A 17,814-nucleotide genomic window follows, 5' to 3' on the forward strand; every position below is an offset into this window, starting at 1 on the left:
CCTCCCTGCTCCTGGCGACACTGAGCTACTCTCTAGATTCGCCTATTCTGGACGTTCCCTATACGTGGAATCAGATGACCGGCTGTTATTGAGCATGATGTGTTCACGCTTCAGCTGTCTTGTAGCGTGGGTCACGCGTGGCAGTTTGAGAAGTCAAGCATAATAAAAAGCATGTGTCACGTGTCTAGGCGTGCTAAGTTGTGCCAGTGGGACTTTCACGTTTCACCAGTTGGCTTTCTTATTTTAAAGTTGTCGGACTGTGGTGTATGGTCAAAGTAATGACTGAATCATAGCATTTTTTAAAGTAGAGAGCTTAAAAGCAAAGCAGAAAGCCTTCCGCAGATTCTTCAGTTTAAAAAAAACTCAACCTGTTAAACCTTGGTGAATTGCAGCAGAAGTTTTGTGCCGAGCTGAATGCACATGGAGCGAAGCGCTTGACTGATTCGCAAGGTAATCCGACGGTTGTCTTCTTTTGTCTCCACGCTCAGTTTTCCCGACCACAGTTGCCCTGCCTTCATTTTTCTCCACATCCAAGAGCATTAGCTTAGAAACTTTATACTTTCTTTGGTTCTCTTAATTCTTTTTGTCTTGTAAAAGTAGGAGGGAAGAGACACGGTCTTTGAAAGTCTCTGTGCTGTACGGTGAGAGTGTAAACACTTTTTTAGGTTACGAACATTTCTGCTCTTTCCCCGTGGGTAAGGGAGTGAGGTGATGTGTTTCCTGAGAAACAATTGGAAGCATCATTGAATCACTGATGGCATCTCCCGTGAGCCTTCCCCGTGGATCTGGGTGCCTTGGTCATTCTCCCCCCGCTAGTCTCCAGTGCTGTAAGCCGGCGTGGGCCCGTTTTGTCTGTCTCTCGCCCAGGTAGAAGTTTGGACCACTCTGCCTAATTATAATATTGTACTGAAACCTCTCTCTTAAGTCTTCAGACAGATTCTTCAAATTTCTTAATTTGATAATTACCTAATTTTTATTTATGCTTATTACATCCTGTCAAATTTTTTGAAGTGGCTAACAGGAGGAAACATATATGCTAAAACCTGAAGTAGGAAAAAGAACTCCCAGTGAAGGGGGGAATGATTGTCTTCGTTGTTCAGGGCTGAGGAACTCAAGTTGAGTGTTGACTACCGGCAAGTTCGTGTTAGTGCAGAAGGAAATCTTCCCGCCGACCAGCAGAGGACCACTGTGGGCAGAAGGCATGGGCAGCGTAAGGTGGCCGCGCAGACGGAGGAGCCTCGACCGAGCACGTTGGAAAGGTGGAAAGAGCAGGTGCCTGGAGCCTAGGGAGACAGAGCGTGGACTGGATGAGAGAGGCAGTGGTCACGCCATGGGGAGAAGGACTGGAGTTTGAGGTTTGTCTGGAGAGCAGTGGGAAGCAATTGAAGACATTTTACAGAGGGAGGTGATTTGATCTGGTTCAGTCATTAAGGCACCACTGGCTACTGAGGGGAAGGGGGTGGTGTCGAGACGAGAATGGGCAGCTTTGGGAGGTGGTGCTGTTGTGACAGTCAGGGCTGGTGGTCTCGGAGTTTCTGCGCTTACCCACCTACTCTGTGTGTGTGTGTACTTTGGTGTTGACATACTGCATACATTATGGAATGTTAAAAGGATGAGAGAAAAATGAACAGATTTCTTTCCCTTGCCAGTGTACGTTTAGCATCCTGGGATAAGTGCATCCCTCTATGAAAACCACTCTCTGGAGTGGAGGCCGTTTGGAGAGAGGGATTTTGAGGTGACAGGGGGGGCTTGGCAGTAGGTTCACTACTAATAAAAAAGAAGGGGTGACAAGGGCCCTGGACTTCTGGTTTGTGCCACTGAGGAGATCACAGTGCTGGTTAGAGGCTCAGCCAGTGCTCCAGCAGTAGGCTGATCCTGTTTGTTGAAGTAGCCGCCGCCTGCCTGCACATTGTGCGTCCTAGTGCCCTTGGCCGCAGAGGGGGCCTCTAGGGTGGTTGGGGGGCCGGCTCTGCTCTGCAGAGAAGTAGATGTGGGACGCAGGTCACTCTCGTCTTCCCGAGTGTCAGGACATGGCAGGATTGGTACATTATGGTCGACTCTGATGGTTTCTGTAGCTGCGGGTAGAGTCCTTGATTCCGCAGCTGAAGGTAAACGGTGTACGGAGCAGGTGTGGGCTGGGGGCATGTTGTGACTGTCACTGTTCAGGCCTCTGCTGAATTCTCTGCAGTTTGTCAGCTGTTAGCAGCCATCTTCCATTTGCTGAGAAGGGAATAAAGCGTATCTGAGGCCATAAGTTGCGGAAGGATTAAACAAACGAAGGGGGCAGGGGAGCCCCATCGCACGTACAGTTTGCCTAAGACTCAGCACAGCGACATGACAGAAGTTTCTATGTTGGCGTTTTTTTCATGTGTGGTTAGAGATGCATGATGCTCTACTTCCTGAGGTATATAAATATTTTATTAAAAACTACATATTTTAAAATGAAATGTGAAAATTTTTTTGAAAATATTAAAATGCCACTTTAAAAACGCCACCACTCTGCACATAGTTTGCTCTTTGTTGTAATTCTCATGTGTGCTGGTGCGGAGTCTGCAGAATGAGGCCTCGGCATCTATGTCTGTATCTCTTTCGTTCAGTTTTACTGAGGTATAATTGAAGAACAAAACTGTAAGATATTTAAAGCTTATATACTGAGAAAGGGTCCCTCCCATCTAGTTAGTTAGCACATCTACCACCTGAACCTCGTGTGTGCGTACGTGTGTGTGTGTCATTTGGGTGAGTTAGCACATTTCAGTTACACAGTACAGGGCTATCAACTACAGTCACCATGTGTCTGTTACATCCTCGGTCCTCACGCATCTTACAGCTCAAAGTTTGTACGTTTTTACCAGCCTCTATTTACCGCCTCCTCCCCCCCCCCCATCCACCCTGGCAACCACTTCTCTACTCTTTCTATGAGTTTGGATTTTTTTTTTAAAGTCCACATATAAGTGATGCCATGCAGTCTTTGTCTTTCTCTGTTGGCTCATTCCGCTTAGTGTGATGCCTGCACGGTCCATCCATGTTCGTGCAAGTGACAGGATTTCCTTCTTTCTTCCAGCTGAGTGATATTCCATTGTGTGTATTCCGTAAGATTCCGGAATGGAATCTCTCTCATGTGCACACACACACACACACACACACACACACGCTCTGCATCTTCTTGACCCGTTCATCTGCTGATGGACATTAGGTTGTTGTCGTATCTTGACTATTTTAAGTGACTAAGGCTGTGACGAGCATAGGGGTGCGGGTGTTCTTGTTTTCATTTCCTTTGGATATATGCCCAGAAGTGGGATTGCTGGGTCGTGGGGTAGCTCTGTTTTTAATTTTTGAGGAGCCTCCACAGTGTCTCTGCAGCGGCTGCACGGTTTGCATTCCCGTGATTCCCGTGGTACCTGCTTTTGTTTGTTTTGTTTTTTCACAGCAGGCAGCCACACCCTTGCAGTGTCTTCCTCCATTGTCTTCTAGCCACCTGAGAACAGACAAACATTTGCTATCATTCCCTTTCAGAACGTGTGTCGTAGAACTTTGAGATCACGAGGGTAATACCTGGGGGCCTCATTGATGGTCAAAAGCATGAACACTGCTCATTTGGAAGCTAACAATGTATGTGCCCACTCAGCAGATGGGCTTTCTAGAGAGTAAATTGAAGTAAAACCAGCTTTAAGCAAACATTATCTCATTGAATCCTCAGAAAAAATGCCTAGATGGGTGGTATCCCTGTTAGCACTTGCCTGGGGGCTGCAGCTGGGGTTCTGCTGTTGTGATTATCTGGCGGTAGCATCCGTCACGCTGATCAGATGCCAATAGCCCGTCATGGTCGCTGCGGCCAGTTTGCCCAGGCTGCTGCCTTCTCGCTGCTCGGACCAAACAACCTGCGGGAAGGGACGGTGCAGCAGGCAGAGCCTGAGGGATCGCTGCTTTGCAGACTACATAACGGCAGGGTGGCTGATAGACGAGGTCATTTTTCTTCTCCAGAAGTCCCAACGCGGGTGCTAAATTTTGTGTTTTGTGTGCATCCTAACCTCCTTGGCATGCGCTTTCCTGCAGGGCCCGTGCTTCTCCCAGCGCTGAGCCTGATTAGTCCTGTAGCTGACTTGGAGAGAAGCGGTCTCTTGGGGTGGGGTGGGGGGAGCTGTAGGGAGCACTGGCCCTCGCCCTGACGGTGAGGATGCTGCAGGCGTCCTGTTACTGCGTCTGCCCAGTCCGGGCAGTGACTGCTGCGTCCCGCACTCACCCTCCTTCCCGGCTGAGCCCAGAGACAGTGGCATCAGCAGTCAGTCGGCAGGAAGTGCCGCCGTCTGCCCGGCCTCGTGCATCCGCCCGGCTGCGTGCCTCAGTGCCAACTGCAGTAGACTGGAGATCAGTATTTTATGTGGTGGCGAGGAGTAGAAGTGTGTAGAAAGAAGATGCCTGAAGATACCGAGGGCGAGAGTGGTGCTTTGTAGGTATAAACTGTGACAAGAGTGGGAGTTTTTGATGGACGGTGTGGGGTCTCACGCAGGCCGAATGGTCTCCCTGCATTCTGCTGGCGGTCAGGTGACTGTGCCAAAATGATTGGCAGGTGCTTTGCTGTCCGAGACGAGATCATTTCTCGGGGCTTTCTTGTAAGTTTTTATATTTTCCTTACTCTTTTTCCCTTTAAACATGAATTAAAGGAACGGACGGGTAAAACCTGAAGACCAGGCATGTTTATTAATAAAGTCTTTACAGAAGTAGTCATTTACAGACATCGGTAAGACAGAGTCTTTTAAAGTTTAAACTTAAAATATAACTTGAAAATTTCCTAAATTGTTTATCTCCTTTGAAATGGTGTGATTGACTTGGTAGATATGTTATATGCCTGTGGTCTCTCTCCTGTTATTACAGTGAATGTTGTGTATGCGGCTTTAATAATAAATAATAGACGGGGTTGTTGGAAGTACTTAGCAAAGGTGATGTTTTTCAAACTTATTTTGTTTGTGTTTGAAAATACCTGCTGTATGTAATATTTTTAAAGCAAGGTTTAAACTTAATTGGATGGTATTAAATCTTAATTTCTAAAAATGACTTAAAAATTCTGGTTGTTTAAGATTTATTACCGTTTTCAGATGTACAGTCTTTAAATTGATTTGGTTCTGATTCTATGCAAACTTTTTTAGTTAGCGTAAATTGTATTATTTAAAGAATACGGTTTAGGCGAAATCTAAAATGCTGTCTTGTTTGCCTTTATGCAGTCTTTCTTGAGTCAATATATTTTAATCTGTTCATTGTTTTTTGGGCTAATACCAATGGAAAAAGAAAATCCTACGCTGAAAAGAATTTTGTTGGAATTTTAGAAAATGATTGATATAAAGTTTTGAATGTCACTAATGTAATACTAAGAAAATTTTTAATTTTGTTTTCCCCATCCCAATTTTGAGTGTCACCTTGATTTTATATAAGCCCTTCCCCGTTTCATAAATTAGCACCTTCTTCTTACTGCGGTTTTTTCTGTTAAAGAGAATTTACTTCATTAATACTTAAGATAAATTTTAACGTAGGTAGCCTAAATAGTAAATGGCTATTTGAAGTGGCCAAATATTTTTAATAAGATATTTTGACAAGTATATGAACATATTTTGCGGGGGGGAAGGAACGATAAAATGTGGCTTGGTAAAACAATGAATAGTTTTGATGTTTGAATTTTCAGAGTGCAAAGCCAATAAAGATACTCTTACTTACATCAGTGACTGTAAAACACTTTAATTGCTACAGGCTGTTTAAAATGGCTTTTGTCTTTTTCTAGTAGTAGAAATGAGTTCTTCTTAGGTTAAGCTAATCTTGTGTTTCCCCTGAGTTTTTTTGAGGGGCAAAGTCTTCTAAATGAGCAATACCAAAAGAGGGTAGGTACTGTGAAATTAAGTCAGCCATGGATGCTGACCTCCTATAGCTCAGTTCCATTTACTTTTCAAAATATGGTTGTGAAATGTAAATCGATTGCACTCTCTGATTAACTCCAGAAAGAGCTATAAGTGCCTCATTTTGTCTGTGGCTTATTACAGGGTTTTTCCACAAATAAAGATTACACATAAAAATTCTTTTTAAAGTTTATATTAAAGAAGATACATTTTTATTAAATTACAGAGCTTACAAAATGAGGATCTAGATAGGACGTATGTATAAAAACATTTTGAACCTTTCAAAGCACCTTTTAGTTTGTGTGAAGTTCTTCTTCTAACACCAAGGTGTCTGTTGCAGCCCAGAGCAAGGTTGCTGCTACCCAGGACAGCACTAATTTGCGATGTATTTTCTGTGGTAAGCAACATTATGTTTACATTACTTTTTCAAGCTGTGGTACATACTACTTGCACATTTCCATAACTTTTGTTTCTGTAGGCCATAGTCTGGCTTGTGGTATTAGGGGTATCCAGCAAGCTACGTTTTATGTTGTTCTATCTGTTGTGGTTCATGTAGGTGATTCGGTCAGCTTTTGAGTTGACTTCTTAGTGAGGGTGTAGTTAGGATGAGGGTCTTAGAATGAATTCTTCTGCAGTTCTTGCAACATGAACGAGAAGGGTTTTTGTTTGTTCGTTTTTGTTTTCAACTATTTTGTTTGAAACAGTCTTTTAATTTATAATTTAAGGGACAGAATTATATCTACCTTAGTATGTTTTGAGGAATGTGAATGTGTCTTAAGAGAGCTTTTGCTCCACTTGAGTGAAGTTGTTAGGCGCACGTGTCGTGAGGCGGAAGCACCATTGCTGCTTCCCCGGCTTGGCTTCTCAGTGACCGCCTTCTTTCTGCAGTAGGTGAGGAGTGAGCTTGGGCTTACAGAGCGCTCTTGCACTGCTGTGCACACGCGCGCACACGGATGTGTTGTTTGCATGCATGAGCCGCAGACGTCCCTTAGCTGCCCTGAGTCACACTCAGTCAGACAGGTGCATGCTCGTTGCCCTTACACAGGGATAGAGCTGTGTGCACGCGCACACGCACACACGTGCACACACAACACACGCACACCTTCCTCTGAATTGTTTTTATCCTTGATTCTAAAACCTTCTGTTTTGAAAAACCAAGTTCAAAAAATGACTTGTAATTGTTAGAACTTTTTTTTGACATATATATATATGTGTGTGTGTGTGTATATATATATATATATATGTATATATTTCTTACTCCTGTTTACCTTGACTGGCCCGATTATTCTATGAGAGAGAAAATTATAAAGTGATAATACTGCTAAAATTTTATATAAACAGTTTAGCTGTGTATATGTACTTTATCCATGTGACTCAGTTTTTGATGTGATTCTTCAGTATTTCTGATACTGTTTCTTTACCTAATTCTCTTTAGAATTATTTAAAAATTTATGTACTGCTGGTTTAGGCAAAGAAGTATGTGTTATAAATTTCCAAAAATGAAAACTCTGATGTATTTCTTAATCACCTAAAGTTCCATTTTCGGCTTGCTCCGGGCGACACGGTCCCATCAGTGAGCCTATGCTGCTGGTCTTCATAACTCCCTGCTCCCTAGGGTTTAATCAGTGACTCTTAGTGATGCTTCTTGGCCTCCTCCTGGGGGCTCTTCTAGGCCACCTTTTGAACTAGCCATGAGTTTATTCATATTGGTGTTACTAGGACTTTTTTTAGTTCATTCTGAAAACCTACTTGATGTTCTGTACTTTGCTACTTACTGTGTTGAGTTCCACATGCAGAATAATAGATACAGTTTACCCAGTTGCAGAGAGGATTGATTTGCCCTTAATAAAGGTGAATTTTTAAGTTGTAAAATAATGTGTTAAAAAGCAGATTTTTCCCATTATTACCTTTAATTGATTTAACTGTGTACAGTGATATAATTACCACATTGCTAAGTTTACACTTGATTGTATTGTGTATAATAACACCTCCTGGTCTTTTAGTCCTGTGTTTTTAAGCAGTCTGTGGCTAAGTGTGAAACCAGATTTGTGAAAATTAAAATGTGACAGCAGGTGCAATGTGCTTTAGCCAAAACTCAGTATTAAGTCAAGACTGAAATGCCATTCATTCCTGGATTCGAGAGACACTCTCTTCTGCTTTCCATCATTTATAGAGAACCTATCAGTGACATGGACATATTTTCTTTATTAGAAACTAAGTTACGTCTCTGCTATATGAATTCTAGCCAGGACAGATTAATATCAGTCCTTGTCTCCAGCTCTGGTAATAAGACAGAGAAAGTAACCCTCAAAGTTATCTACTGTCTTCATGACACCACAGTAGGGACCAGGCAGGCTCGCGTGTTTCCTTTTTCCCCAAAGAGAACTGTCAGCTACCACATGATGCTCGTAGCAATACTGTCATTTGCCCACCGGATATGAAAGTGCCTTTTTTTGGATTCTGTGAGAACACAGATACTCTTTTAGGAATATGACTGATATGAGGTAATAGTTACAGTGCAGAAAACAACAACAGCTGCAGGCAGGCTTGACTGCTCTTAGTTGCTGCTTCATGTCGTGAGCCTCATGTTGGTGTATCGACCCTTTGAATGTGACCCCGCAGAGTGACCAGAAGGAAACATGAAACTGTGTCCTGGGAGTTCTTAAGTGACCCCGAACTCTTCTATTCAGTGCTTATGGTGTATTTACATTATTTTGAAATGCACATGAATTTTGGTGTGCTCACTATCGTGACTTACGGTCCTGATGGAGGAGAAACAGACAAGACAGCCAGACTAAATACAGGTACACTAAATACCCCAGGGGAAGGCCCCTCCTCTGCGGCCCACCACAGAGGGGGTGTCTGTGGAAAGACAAGCTGCCCGGTACCACAAAGAACCATGTAGGAAACACTCGTAAGAGCTTTTCTGGGACCAGAATTCCCCTCATTTTAAAAGGATCTTCCTTAAGTTTTCCTCTTTTAGCTGCATGAATAAACTGTGGTAGATTAATTTTTTAATGATATCACCCAGACAGTACTTCCCACATTTTTAAAACCTTTTAAAACAAGTTTGTTAAAAAATCCAAAATTTCTGTAAATTGTTTTTAAAAAAGATAATTTCTTCTCATTCAAACTTTTTTTAAGTCAAACTTCTGTTAGTTTTTTTTTAATCTGTTTAATAAAATCAGGATTGAGTTGAAATTTTGACGCCCTTTTTTTGAACTTTTTTTGACACCCTTTATTTGAGTTAAAACATTAGATTTATATTGGGGAATTTCATCTGTCAGTATCACTGTAGAGGTCACAAATGTTTGTGCTAGATGTAAGCAGTATGTTAGGGTCCTTTTTTGGGATGGGTGCTGGACAAGTCTCTCCAACCCTGTGGCATCCAGCTGTTTAATTATTCGAGCAGTATGAGCTTTTCACTTAAATAAACATTATTTTAAAAAATAATTAAGCCAGAATGGTCTCATGAGTTGCCCAGGCTAAATGCTCACATTTAATATTTTTGGATAAATGTAACTTTGGATATAAAAATACTTCCCCCAAATCGTTTGTATTTTCTCAAGTTTACTCTCCACCCCCAATCTTCTGTTTGTCCCTCCTTCTTCCAGAAGAGACAAAGACATCTTTTCCTACTAAGAGTATTAGACATTAGTATATGGCTTAATATGACAGTCAGTTTGTGCATCAGTATGTTCATTTCCAAAAGAAGGAAAGAATTCCGGCCTGTTTACTAGACAAGTTCTACTTTTCATTTATTCAAAAATTTAAGTGCGTGTTTAACATTAATTTAAAAAGCTTTTTGATTTTTTGTTGTTGCTGATGACATAGGATTAATATATTTTAATATTTCCTTTATGTGGTTTTCAAAATAGCAGACTTAGGTAATCTCATGAAATACATCACTGTAATTGTCATGTAACTTGTCTTTTAGAGGACAAATTACATGATTAATCTAGAAATGGGTAAAGAGATGAGAAAAAAAATTCAGTAGGTAAGTTTAGATCCACTTACCTGTTTTTCCAAATTTGGGATATGCCAGTACCATACCAACATTGCCAGGAACCTTATCCTTGTAGCTGCAAGGTTTACTTCCCTAGCATGGCACAGACTTACCAAGAATTTGAATTAGTACACAGAAGCATTTCTCTCTTACCTGTTTCTAGTACTAGCAGCCTACAAAACACTTTGAAGATACCTGTTAGGGGCATTTGCTGGCACACTAGATTTACTTGTTTACTGGATTCTCTTGTTTACTGGCTTAGATTTCAAGATTGTTCTGTTTTAACCCTAGGCTTTGCATATTAGGTCCAGTATTTATTTCTCTCATGACACATTTAATTTTTTATATCCAGTGACATTAAAATGTCGCATATCTAGTGGCATTTGTTATAAGATGGTAAAAATGGGTCTGCATTGCACATGGTATGTGGGAATGGATGGTCTTTAGTTTCTTGTGACAGAGCCATGTTGGTTTGGATGTAGGTTTTTGGTTTTTGGGTGGTTTTTTTTGTTTGTTTTTGTTTTTGTTTTAACCCCAAATGAAAAGTTATTAGGATTACCTCTGTTACATTAAAAATTCAGATAAGTAGGTTAATTATATATAGAAGTTTAGTAAATGTTTGTTTTCACTAGTGCTGGAAATGCCAAGCCATTAAATAAAAATGGCAGCTTAAATTGGGCAAATTTGATAAATGCATTAGCATTCTTCATCCTAGTAATAAGGTTCTCATGCTCTCTCTCTCTCCTGTTTTTCATTTCCAGTGTTCTATTTAGGTGAGTTTTTGAATTCCGATTTTTTTCATTTAAGTTCTCCCTCTCCACTTCATGAATAAGTACCCCAAAGAGAATGTCTCATTGTCTTAGAAACGTCCAGCTCAGGTGCCTATTCAGATGCTCATTGAACACTTGTTTTCCTCAAGCTCTTCATATATAAATGTTTATTTTTCCTTTATTGTTGATGTTTTCCATTTGTTTCAAGTAAGCCTTTCGGAGGTAATGACAGTATTATGTTGCAGTCTTTCATTTGCTGTGTGTTATCGTAAAGCTTATATTTTATTTTGCTAAATGACAAAGAAGATACATTTGTAAATATGTGATGGTTTTATGTTATTCTTCTCATGATTTTATCTCCTCTGTCCAGCTAACTATAAAGATAATGTTCATCTGTAATGTTTTCCTCCCTTTTAGGGCCAACATTGCCTAGACAAAATTCTCAGCTACCTGCCCAAGTTCAAAATGGCCCATCACAAGAAGAATTGGAAATTCAGAGAAGGTAAATTTTTTATAAGTTGTTATTTGCAGTTTGTCTTTCTACTGCAGAAGGCGTGTGAGCATCCTAATATCAAAAGTGGATTATGTCCTGTCAGCCGTTTAAAAGTCACTTAGCAGCATACAAAGTGACTTTCACTTCAAGGAGTCTTATTTTTATAGCAGTTATAAATTGATCTATGGTCATTATGGCTTTCACATAACTAATTTAACTAGAAAGTTGAAGGCGTGTTGGCTGTTCATAGAAGTCATTGATCTTGAGATATTACCGTAGTGCTTAGTAATGGAATACAAACTCATTCTGTTTATGATTAAATTGCTGGTTCGGTGCGGTCAATAATACTATCTCGTTGCTTCAGTGCAGTTTATAAAGAAGTACATTGGAAATTCGAATACAGCCTCATTTAGGTATAGTTGTTTCTGAATTAGTGGAGTCTCTGAAGTATAAGCTACCAAATTCATAACAAAATAGTTATATAAAATTCAGGTACGTACAGTAACGAAAATTGAGTTAGTTAAACCAGTTGTCCCATTTTAAACAAATGAAAACTTTTTGGAGATGTTGATGTTGCTTTTTACCACTAGTAGGTCACCTGTCTTATTTTAGAGAGCTGATAACCACCACATAGATGGATTCTTCCATTTGACAAGCATTTGCTCCATGGCAAGCCAGCATTTCTTCTTGTGACCTTGGATTTGGATCTCACATTTGAAACACTCTTCAGATTCTCCATGTTGTTTTGATATGTGTGTCATGTTCCCCTGACAGACAGACAGACAGAAGGATCTCTACTATGTTCTGTGTTGGCTGCTTTGGGGTGTAACTGCTTAGCTCTTGGGAAAGGCCCTCCCGAAATGAATTTTGATTTTGTCACAGCCTTTTATATTCAGTTCAGTCGCTCCAGAAATAGCCCCCAAATTTGATGAAAATCTATCCAACTCTTTGGAGTGATGCTATAACAGATACAAATAAAATTAAGTTTTTGTAGAAATAAGGAAAGTTGAAAAGATAGAATTTCGATTCTATATTGAGTGTTTTAAACACACCAGAACAATTCCAAGAGTTAGAAATTGTAATGATTCTGTTGCCCCCCTACACACACACACACACACACACACACACGGAAAAGTAATTAATAAAAAATGATCATGGGGCACCTGGTTGGCTCAATCCATTGAGCATCTGAGTCTTGGTTTCAGCCCAGGTCATGACCTCTGGAGTTGTGAGATCAAGCCCCAGGTCAAGCTCTGCGCTTGGGGAGTCTACTTTGCCTCTGCCCCTCCCTCCACTCGCATTCTCTCTTTTTCCCTCTCTCAAATGAATGGATAAATCTTTAAAAAAAATGAGCATGGTATTATTGGGAATCACATTTGTAGAAAGCTAGGAAGAACCAGGAGAGAACCCAAACATAACAGATAATTTCTGGCATCATGGCACGGCAAGCAGGTGGCCCCTGGGACAGTTGCTTGCTGAGGACAATACAGAATAGAAATTGGAGCCAGCGGAGGGAGCCGCTGGCTTAAGGGTCTCTGATGGGTGATCCACTGCGCAGAGGTTGTGCGCAACTTGCAACTTGCAGTTTTAGTGGAAATGAGTATTGAGTGAATTTTTACTAAATGCTGTGAAAATGCTGTGCCCACTATCTGATTTGGTCTTGTCGCCGTGCTGGCTGGCCCTGCAGCCCCCCCTGGACTTGAGGCTTATCTGCTTGTATATAGGAAGGTACCACAGGGCTTGGAACTTCGATGTTGTTTATATTACTTACTTAGTTCAAGACTTGAACTCAGTTGTTTTAAAGAGTGAAATCCAAAATTCTGAAAAGTGGGTGTAAATTTTGAAATTATTTTCTGTCCATGGCCACACACAGAGTCTTTCATTTTTAAAAATTTTTTAAAGATTTTTTATTTTTAGGTCATCTCTATACCCAGTGTGGGGCTCGAGCTCACGACTCCAAGATCAAGAGTCACCTGCTGCACGGACTGAGCCAGCCAGGCGCCCCTCTTCTTTGTTTTAGGGAAACCTATCAGAGACCACTGTCTTTGTCTCTCAGTGTTAATTTTTATCTCTGTCCCTTCCCTTCTCTCTCTTCCACCCATTTCCCTTTTTATCTGGTGAAATCTGTTTTGTGTCTGCTCAGATGTCCTGGAAGTGCTGCTTCCAGCATTGACTTGTTTCTAGTTGAGATTTCTTCTCCTCGTGCACATCTGCCTCTTTGCTTTTCTTCCTTTTGGTCATGCAGAGGCTCTTCCTTGCCAGCCCTGTTCCCTGAGCCCCGTCGGCTTCTTGCGTGAGCGTGCTCATGAGCTGTCCTTTTCCTCCCTCTGTACACGGTCTGCCTTGATGGACTGGTGATTGGGTTGCATGTGGTAGCTTCCTCTTAACTGTCTTTTGCTGGTGGCTTCCACATGGACAGCTGTGACTCTGCACCTGAGATCAGTGAGATATTTCCCACAAAATGGAGCAGTGTCATGGGTCCTTTCGAGAATTGGGTGACAGCAGTGGACACGTGCCCTCTTTCCCCCAGCCCCCACCCTTCTGATATGCAGGTAGATGTGCATTTATGTGTGTCATTTCTGAGGGTCACGGGCCCTCTCAGTTCCAACAGTTGATCCGCAGTGAGAATTCCTTTCGTGGAGCTCACGCATTCGGGTGTCCCACGAATACCGCAGTGTCAGCCTTTATGATGTCATTCTTCATGTGCATATGCTTTCTTCTCTTTAGTATTTCTCCCATACTTTCTGTGTGGGAGGTCTGTAATGCTCTTCATTCACCCTCCCTGTCCCAGTGTACCCTGTGACTTCTTTCTCTAACAGCTTGTTGGATCTACTCTTCTGACACTCTCGTGACTAATAGCTTCTCCAGTATATGTTCTCTTCTGTACTGCTAGTGTTTTCTAGTTGGTTTTCCAGTCTTTAACCCAGACCCCTTTCAGCTATTCCCACTTTATTACTGTCAGATCAGTTCGTAAAGTCATTTGCACGTGGTAGACCCGCATATGGCACTGGAGAGCATAAGTTGGGGAGGGTCACCTGCCACGCAGCTGTGCCCTTCCCTTCTTATTAATCCCCAGAATGAGTCACGCCTAACCATTTCTACGTTTAGTACTTCTGATGGCTTCTTCCATAGCATGAAGATAATATGATTCTGTTCCTGGTTCTTGATGGTCACGTGATGGCCGGGGGCTGCTGATCCCCGCCGCCCGCACTAGGAAGTATGATTTGTCCACCTCCCCGGCTGGCTTCCAATAGCTGTTGTTTCAGCCCTGCTGCTGGTTTCTCTCTCAGATTGAACCTGCGTCTTCCCTTGAGCAGTCTCTGTGCTCCTTGCTCTGTGACACCCCGTCCCTGCGCTTCCATCCCATCCGCAGGTTTTCTCGCTTCACGGTTTAGATATTGGCCAGCTTTCTACATCTCTTGTTAGCTCTGTCCTTATGTTGCAGGTGATCGTTCCCCCACCCCTTCTGGAATCCTTTAAACCTGTCAACCACAGTAATCTGGGTTTTCAGGAATAGGTCACTAGCTAAAGTTTTTGGTTTTTGTGGTTTCTTTTTCCCGCATTTTTTTTCTTTAGCTCAGTACTTAATGGACCTTTTCCATTTGAAGACTTAACAGCCATTTAAACATTTCTTCTCTCTCTTTTCTCTGTTCTCTTTTTTGGGAACTCCTACTAGTCAAATGCTGGCCCTTCTGGATTATTTCCTCATGATACTTCTCTTTTCTCATTTTTTGCTGCTTCTTTTGTTCTGTATTCTTGGCGATATTTTTAACGATATATTCTAGACCAGCACTTTCTAGTAGAAATACAATATGGGCCATATATGTAATTAAAATTTTTCTAGTGACCATATTAGCAAAAGTAAAAAAGAAACAGGTGAAATTAATTTTAATGATATATTCTATTTAACTCAGTCTATCTAAAGTATTATCATGTCAACATGAAATATGTATAAAAATTGCTAAGGTGTTTTTCATTCTATTTTTCATACCAAGTCTTCACAGTTTGGTATGTGTTTTACACTTACTGCACATTTCTGTCCAGACAGGCCACATTGCAAATGCTCAGGAGCCACATGCACGGCTCACGGCCACCCAGCGGGGACAACGCAGTAGTAGATCGTCTATTGGAAGATGAATCTTAATCTCCAAGAGTTTTTTCTATTTTGTAATTATTCCCTTTTAACACCCTGTTCCAAATTCATGATTCTATCTTAAGCCTCTCCTATTTCTCTTTCTTTGCCTGAATCATCTCCTTCCTATAGAGTTGAATTGTTTGTTTTACTGGTTTTATTCAAATATCTGGTCATCTTTAGTGGTCCATTTATTTCTAAACAGATGAGATTGATTGGTGTCAGTCCTTGGCTTGGCTTTCCTCTTGCATCGTGGAGGCAAGGTCTCTGCTGGGCACGTTCCTCCCTGAGCAGGAGGGCCGCCCGGAGGTCTGTGGAAGTGGGTGGAGCATGTAGACTGGCGGGCTCTCCTTTAGGGTACAAGGGTGGGGAACCCACAAATGCTGAGCTACCCCTAGTTCCACCGGAAGCCCTGACTCACCCGAGGCAGCGTGTTGAGTTTGTTTCGAAAACAGTCTTCACTGGGAAGTACCATCCCATCCATTGAGCTAAGGCTGGGGAGGAGAGGGCTGGCAGATGCCACTGTTCTTCAGACAAGGTGTGAGTTTATTAATCAGTCTGATGATGGCCATGCCACCCTCTCTTGTCCTCTGTGTCTGCAGGCCTCACGGGAGGTCTCCCAGGTTCCTCTTGTCACATGCGCTTCAGCTACTCTCAGTATGTGTTCTGGTTGTGGTTGCCTTCGCTCTGCAGTGCGGCGAGGAGGTTCCAGGCACTGTTCCCCATGCTTAGGACACACCGGGACGGGGTGGGGGGGACCGAAACAGCCTTACCCCATCCGATGGTAAATGGTAGACATGGCAGATGACTGGTGCTCTGGGAGGAGGCCCAGCTGAGTAGAGGGGAGTGTGTGTGGCGGAGGGCTGGGGGAGGCTGGTTATAATAGGCTGGTCAGGGTGGGTCTTACCAAGACACAAGGAAGGAGCTAGCCAAGCAGGTGTCTGGGTGAAGTGCTTTGCATGCAGAGGGAGCAGCCAGTGCAAAGACCTTGGGGCAGGAGTGTGTGTGTGTGTGTGTGTGTGTGCGCGTGCGCACATGCGCACGTGTGTATGAGGACAAATGAGGCCACGGCGGCCTGGGCAGAGAGAGCAAGAACAGAAAGGAGAGTGCTCAGTGAGTTTGAAGCTAATGGAGAGTCCTATTGTGTAGCACCTGGCCAGTGATTGCAGAGAAGGCAGTTTTTGTTCTGAGAGAAAGAGGGACCATTGAATTTTTCTTTTCAAGAATTTATTTATTTTAGGGGCGCCTGGGTGGCTCAGTTGTTAAGCATCTGCCTTCGGCTCAGGTCATGATCCTGGAGGTCCTGAGATCAAGCCCCGCGTTGGGCTCCCTGCTCTGTGGGAAGCCTGCTTCTCCCTCTCCCGCTGCCCCTGCTTGTGTTCCCTCTCTTGCTGTGTCTCTCTCTCTGTCAGATAAATAAATAAAATATTTTTAAAAATTTATTTATTTTAGAGAGGGGAAGAGAGAATGAGGGGGCAGAGGGAGAGGGAGAATCTCAAGCAGACTCTCTGCAGAGTGTGGACATGGAGCTCAGTCCCAGGATCCTGAGATCATATTTCACCTGAGTCGAAATCAAGAGTCGGACACTCAACCGACTGAGCCACCCAGGCGCCCCTGAATGGCCTTGATAGAAATGATTTGGCTTACCATATTAATCATCAGTCTGGCTGCTCTGTTGAGACTAGCCCGTGGAGAAGAACAGATGGAGGCAGGCGCGGGGCGGTGAGCGCAGCCCAGCCCAGCAGGAAAACCAAGAAGGCTGTTAACAGAAACTAGGCGGGATGTAATGGTGGCTTCCGCCAAGTCACAGAGGTGGTGAGAAGGCAGATTCTGGCACTTTCTGGGGGGGTGTGTGTGCGGTATGGGAGAAGGGGGAGTTGTGGCTTTTCACCTAAGTGAATGGGAAGGATGGAGTTGTGCTTAACCAAGATGCGGAAGACTGTGAGTGGAACAGGTTCCCTTGGGACGTACCAGAGGTGAACTTTGAGAATGTGAGAGGGAGATGTTCATTGGACATCCATGTAAAGATGTTGAATGGGCACTTGGATATACTTGTCTACGGAAACTGAGGAAAGAGGTCTAGACTTAACTCCTCTCTGCCGTTCCTGCTTTCCTGATCTTGATGATAGAGTTGGTCTGCTTGCCGACCCCTCAGTTTTCTACTTTGTCATGAGTTTGTTTATGCACAGTTAGGACTTTCTGGAATTCCAGTAGAATCTTGGGAGTAGGGGGAGACTTGAATACAAGTTCAGACAGTCCTGCCGCGTCACTTCGCCCTCAGTGCTCCCAAGGGCCGGCCCTGCTCACATCTGAGGACCCACTGCGCGTCTGTCTCCTCTCTCCGGGCTGCCTCTCAATGCACCACCCTTGGCTTTTCCTCTTCTGACTGCCTTGTCGTGGTCTGTAGACTCCTCTCCAGGTGTACCGAGGGCTGCTTTTCTGAACTCCTACAACTTCGTCACACATTCTCTTATTTTACATTTTACCATTTATTCAGTTTACAGCTGAGTCTCGCCTCCACAGTGAACATT

At 42.9% G+C, this 17,814-nt stretch overlaps 1 protein-coding gene across 2 annotated transcripts in view; it reads left to right on the top strand.

The window, feature by feature from the left end:
* The window catches only part of ENAH (ENAH actin regulator), a 150,610-nt gene that overhangs the window by 104,547 nt on the left and 28,249 nt on the right, over positions 1-17,814 (top strand). Inside the window, exons 4-5 of one of the 2 annotated variants that reach the window (XM_088017197.1) lie at positions 6,223-6,279; positions 11,076-11,160. In XM_088017197.1, the coding sequence (XP_087873323.1) occupies positions 6,223-6,279; positions 11,076-11,160 (142 nt within the window). The remainder of the gene's footprint in view (positions 1-6,222; positions 6,280-11,075; positions 11,161-17,814) is intronic. The other variant, XM_088017195.1, reaches the window with a different exon arrangement.

Source organism: Eumetopias jubatus, unplaced genomic scaffold (genome assembly GCF_037043125.1).
Source record: "Eumetopias jubatus isolate StellerSeaLion01/CBP00866 unplaced genomic scaffold, mEumJub1_p1.0 scaffold_12, whole genome shotgun sequence".
NCBI classification, from domain to species: domain Eukaryota; kingdom Metazoa; phylum Chordata; class Mammalia; order Carnivora; family Otariidae; genus Eumetopias; species Eumetopias jubatus.